The 6,000-nt window shown below is 39.6% G+C and overlaps 1 protein-coding gene across 1 annotated transcript in view; it reads left to right on the forward strand.

The window, feature by feature from the left end:
* NT5DC1 (5'-nucleotidase domain containing 1) overlaps nucleotides 1–4,156 on the forward strand; it is a 287,049-nt gene extending 282,893 nt beyond the window's left edge. Inside the window, exon 12 of the mRNA XM_040431037.1 lies at nucleotides 3,742–4,156. Within this exon, the coding sequence (XP_040286971.1) occupies nucleotides 3,742–3,860 (119 nt within the window). The 3' untranslated portion in view covers nucleotides 3,861–4,156. The remainder of the gene's footprint in view (nucleotides 1–3,741) is intronic.
* The last annotated feature ends 1,844 nt before the right edge of the window (nucleotides 4,157–6,000 follow it).

The raw sequence follows: 6,000 nt of genomic DNA on the forward strand, positions 1-6,000 counted from the left end.
AATGTCAGGTTTCTGTGATGTAAAAAAATGAGACAAAGATAAATCATTTCAGAACTTTTTCTACCTTTAATGTGACCTATATACTGTACAACTCAATTGAAAAACAAACTGAAATATTTTAGGTGGAGGGAAGAAAACAAAAAACCTAAAATAATGTGGTTGCATAAGTGTGCACACCCTCTTATAACTGGGGATGTAGCTGTGTTCAGAATGAAGCAATCACATTCCAAATCCTGTTAAATAGGAGTCAGCATACACCTGCCATCATTTAAAGTGCCTCTGATTAACCCCAAATAAACTCCAGCTGCTCTAGTTGGTCTTTCCTGAAATTTTCTTAGTCGCATCCCACAGCAAAAGCCATAATCCATAGAGAGCTTCCAAAGCATCAGAGGGATCTCATTGTTAAAAGGTATCAGTCAGGAGAAGGGTACAAAAGAATTTCCAAGGCATTAGATATACCATGGAACACAGTGAAGACAGTCATCATCAAGTGGAGAAAATATGGCACAACAGTGACATTACCAAGAACTGGACGTCCCTCCAAAATTGATGAAAAGACGAGAAGAAAACTGGTCTGGGAGGCTACCAAGAGGCCTACAGCAACATTAAAGGAGCTGCAGAAATATCTGGCAAGTACTGGCTGTGTGGTACATGTGACAACAATCTCCCGTATTCTTCATATGTCTGGGCTATGGGGTAGAGTGGCAAGACGAAAGCCTTTTCTTACGAAGAAAAACACCCAAGCCAGGCTACGTTTTGCAAAAACACATCTGAAGTCTCACAAAAGCATGTGTGAAAAGGTGTTATGGTCTGATGAAACCAAGGTTGAACTTTTTGGCCACAATTCCAAAAGATATGTTTGGGGCAAAAACAACACTGCACATCACCAAAAGAACACCATCCCCACAGTGAAGCATGGTGGTGGCAGCATCATGATTTGGGGCCTTAGTTAAGCTAGAGGGAATTATGAACAGTTCCCTCCACCTAAAAGATTTCAGTTTGTTTTCCAACTGAGTTGTACAGTTTATAGGTCACATTAAAGGTGGAAAAAGTTCTGAAATGATTTATCTTTGTCTCATTTTTTTACATCACAGAAACCTGACAACAGGGGTGTGTAGACTTTTTATATCCACTGTATATGTCTTTATTTTATCAGCTTGGAATACCCTTTTAACCCTGGATAGCCATCACTTTAGAAGATGGGAATACCTCTTTAAAAGACCTTTAGCACTTGCTTAACTGTTATTGTGACCATAGCCTAGCCTTTGAGGTGTGCTACCTGTGTGACCACCCAAGTCACATTATCTACTGTAAAGGGGCTCTGCAGTGCAGCAGGCTGTCAGGGATAATAATAGTGTTGTTCTTTATGACGGTCTGTTCTGTGTGCTGCTTTTTCTGTGTTCCTCCCTGACTCTTACTCCCACTGTTGAATGCTAATTGCTGACCAAAGAGCAGAGCAGTTGTGGGTGAGTATAAATTGTGTTACTTTTTAGGGTACTTGGTTAGGGCTTACTTACAGAGCACTAAAACTGTGAGGGAACACTATTTATGTGTGGAGGGTACTAAGATCACATTTACTATGTAGAAGACACTAAGAGGACACTTTGTAAGGGAAGTAAGGGTGCAATATTACACGTAGGAGCAATAAGAGAAAACATTAAAACCTTGGGTTAAAATCTATAATTTGGGGGGTAGCCATAGTTTTAACAGCATTATTTTTAAAGTATGGCATTTGGAGGCATGTTAATACACTACAGATACAGCAGTTTGGGAACCTGGCATAGGAGCAGACACAGTAATGGAGGAAGTATTGGAATGGAACTTCTAAAGGAGCAGTAGAATGACAAGTTTGTGTAAAGGGGAAGGGAATAGGTAGCGAGAGTACTGAAAAAGTGCGGAACGAAAGATGACTGAGCAGCAAACTCTGCAGAGACAAGTTATAGTTGCGAGAAGTAGTTATGGTGGTCTGGGTCGGATGAAGACAAAAAAGGAAAGTGTGTGACTAGTCAGAGAACACATAAGTAAGTGGATTTAACTGCACTATAATCACTTTGCAAAGTGTCTGTGCAGAACTGCTATATGGTGATATTATAGGTCTTTTTATAGTTTTTTATTTATTTAGTAACAGTATGGTGATGTTATTTACTATGTTGTAGTATATTAGTAGTAATAAGTCAGAGCAACTGGACTTGTATATTTTTTAAAGACATTTTGCTAGTCATCTGACTGAGTTTTTCAATTAAAAGAGGCTAATTGAGAAAGCCAATCAGATGACTAGTGAACGTTCTTCAAGGTGGAAAAACATAAAGTGCAGTTCAGTTGCTCTGGCATTACTACTGATATACCATGAAATGGATGAATGAGAAGCTTCATAGACATATGCGGTAGTAATGTGTGGTCATAGTGTGGAAATTTTATTTGGCACTTGGTAACTCTATGACTGTATCATTTAGAGTAATATGCAGCCTAGAAATCTAAAATATCACTATATTACTTGTATGTGTATATAGAACCGCACAGTACATGTCTTAGCTTATTAATGTATCCTTACTTAAATGTATACCTTACCTGACGTACATTTATATCAAAATGACAGAAGATGTCATTGACAAAAGGGCTCCAGCTGTAAATACAGGTATCAGAAAAGGGGATAATACCAGCCGCTTAACCCCTTAAATCAGGGGTGGGGCTCCCTGCCAGAACATATTGTGAAAATGCTAATGATTCCATTATTAGCATGCAGGAGCCACAGGAAGGTGAGAACAGCGCATCGCTAGCTGTTCTCAACTTCCCTGGTATTCTTCCGGCCCCACGCTGTGTCCTGACACGTACATAGGCTGGGGGGCCTATTGGGGGTCTGATCTGAGGCTGGGGGGGTCTGATGGGGCTGGTCTCAGGCTGGTGGGGTTTGATCTGAGGCTGTGGGGCCTATTAGGGGTCTGATCTGAGGCTAGGGAGGGTTTGATGGCTGATCTGAGGTTGGGAGGTCTAATGAGGGTCTTATATGAGTCATATATAGGCTGGGGGGGTCTGATAGGAGGCTGATTTGAGGCTGGTGGAGGGCAGATCTGAAGGTGGGAAAGGGACAAAGTCAGGGACAGTTGTGAAGAAAGTGGCAGGGAGTGAAAGCTGGGTGAACCCCTCTCTGGACCGCCCCCCCCCCGCCCGCCCGGGTTTAGCTTGGCTGCCATTAATGCCAAATAAATAACTAACTAAATATATAACATTCTCAACTTAAAAATTAGACTGCTATATGTGGTCAAAATGGCTCCTGTACTATTTGTAATATATAGTGCAGGCGCCATTTTGTGCTGCAAAAATAAGTCACTTATATGTTTGACCAAATATAGACGACAAATTTTTAAGTTGAGAATTTTGTATGACCCCCGAACGATGTTACAAATATCCAAATGTCCCTCGGCAGCAAAAAGGTTCCCCACCCCTGCCTTAAATTCTGCGCTTAATTGTAGCATCTAAGGAGCATGACAAAGGAAGTGGCTTCCTCAGTCAGCCCATCAGCACCTCAGACATGATCATGGAGTGGGCACCAAAAGAAAATTCCACATAGGGCACCATGTAACCTGTATGTAATGCAGAATTGCTGCCATAGATATTCCTAGCTTGGCAATAGATTAAAAATGTACAGAGGATTGATCAGTGGACTAATGGTTAACAATATAATATACACATTAAGAAAATAATGTAGTAATAATAATAATATAATATTTTGCTGTTTTTCAGATTTGCCCCTGGATTATAAATTTACCAAGTTTTCAGGCAGTAATACAGACATTGATGGCTACTACCCCCAGGCTCCTGCAATCCTCATATCTCAGAGCACAGAGGGTACTGCAGCATAAATGGCACTCCCAGTAATACATGACTCTTGTAATGGCTGTAACTGTTCTAAACTTTCATGTAAATCTACAACTCTGGTTGAATATGCCTTTAAGGACAAGTGTTTCTTTATTAAATGACTCCAAGTATTAGTTGATTATAAGTAGGATGAACCAAACGTTTTGTAAGATTATTTTGTATTAATTCTGGAGCAAATTTGTGACCTACTGTTTGTAAAAATGAAAGTTTGAAGTTGAAATACAAAGTTTTCATCCTGTTACGTTGGTCCTGCAGACAGAAATTAAAGGCGTTTGAAAATAATTTTGTCCATCAAGTTATGTATCAGACTTTATACAATACAACAAAAAATATCCTTCTACTTTTTAAAATCCATTTGTCATAATTATTAACATACTGCTTGTTTTTGCCTCCCAAATACAAAAAAAACCAAAAACATAATTTCACAAATACTACCATTTTCTGTTTTTATCCTAAGAAAACCTAAGGCTCGGTTCACACTGCTTGGGTTCTCCATTAAAGATTAATGTTGCTACTGAAATACTGTATACAGCCTATGGAATTCCATTATCCACATGTATGCCAAAAAAGTGTCCTTTGGAATTGGTCCTGAGGACGCAGATACAATTGAGAGTGGGACATGCAGGGGTCCAAACAGCTGGCTACCGCAGTTTGCTTTCAGTCCGCGGTCCACCAGTTGAGTATCCCTGATGTATACTGTGGGTATACATTTATGACAGGTAGTTGCATATGTTTACTGCCTAGGTTTTGTAATGTCAAAGGTGTCCTGCAAATGTCTGCCCCAAGTTCAGCATGAATGCAGCCTTACATGTTAAGCACATGACACTATTGATCCATAGTCCCTATAGCTCTAGTGTTAGGCTAGTTTCAGACTAGCGCTAGAGATCCGGCAGTGGTTTTCTTCCCACCGATTCTCAGCCTGATCTTTGCCAGTCCCCATTATAGTTAATAGGGCCAGACAGAAACTTACAAGCTTCCGTCAATGCTAGAACTGCCTGCCGGATCTCTAGCGCTACTCTGAAACTAGCCTTAGCCTCTTTTACACATGACAACAATTGGGACGATTATCAGACACAAACATTCATATGAACACTTATTCACGATAATTGTCCTGTGTAAATGTGCTGCCAATCAACTGACGGATGAGCATACTCTCTGTCATCGAGTGATTGCATCTTTCATGTCACACTTAAAATCATCACTTGCCTGCAGTACATTGTCTTGTTTAATCAAGAAAGTGCTGCTGGCAAGCAATGAATCTGTATGGGTGTGAATGATTGCAGTGGTGATCATACAGAATGGATAATTGCTGCATGTACTGCTCTACTGCACCTTAATGATCAGGCAATTATCAGGAACAAAATTTGTTCCTGATCAGTGCCCTGTGCATCAGCCTGTGTGAAAGGGCCCTTACTACTCACTGAACACAGCATACCATTAGAATGGCAGTTGTAAACTCGGCTGTATCTGGACTAGTAATGGTGAGGGAAGTACAGTACTGGTTTCAATCATGAGTGTAAATTCTGTATACTTTCTATTGATGTAACCAATATCTGCTTGTACCAGGTGGACGGTCTATAAACCCGAACAGCATTCTTTTTGAACATATCATTCGTTGTGCATGATGACTGAAATAAAACTGCAACAAATATGATAATGTGTGAACAAGTTATTCTTTTTATATTCTGAGTAGAGGAAGATCCAAAATTATGACCTTGAGAATGTGGCCACAGGGCGAACTAATGTTTTGGTTTTTTTTGGACATGGTCACCCCACACTTGTCTTTTTTTCATTTCTGTTTTCTTTCCTGTTTGGTCCTAATTTGTTTGCAGTACTGTAGCATTTCTCCAATAAATGAGTTGAAATTGTTTTTGCCTGTTTATAAAAATATGTTTTCTACAGTTTCATTGCAGGAAATGTTTTGAGTTTTCCGTCCACCCTAAAATGGGAAATCTAAAAATATCAATACTTACATGTTGTTGAAACATCTTTTAAGATAATTTACACTTAATTCAGCCGTGTTAGTAATTAAAATATCACATCAATGACAGTTTCATGCTATAAATTGCCAAAGCTCAATCAGCAGATAAACTGTACTGGCCTAATCCTACAGCACATATATAA

The sequence above is a fragment of the Bufo bufo genome, chromosome 4 (genome assembly GCF_905171765.1).
Source record: "Bufo bufo chromosome 4, aBufBuf1.1, whole genome shotgun sequence".
Taxonomy (NCBI): domain Eukaryota; kingdom Metazoa; phylum Chordata; class Amphibia; order Anura; family Bufonidae; genus Bufo; species Bufo bufo.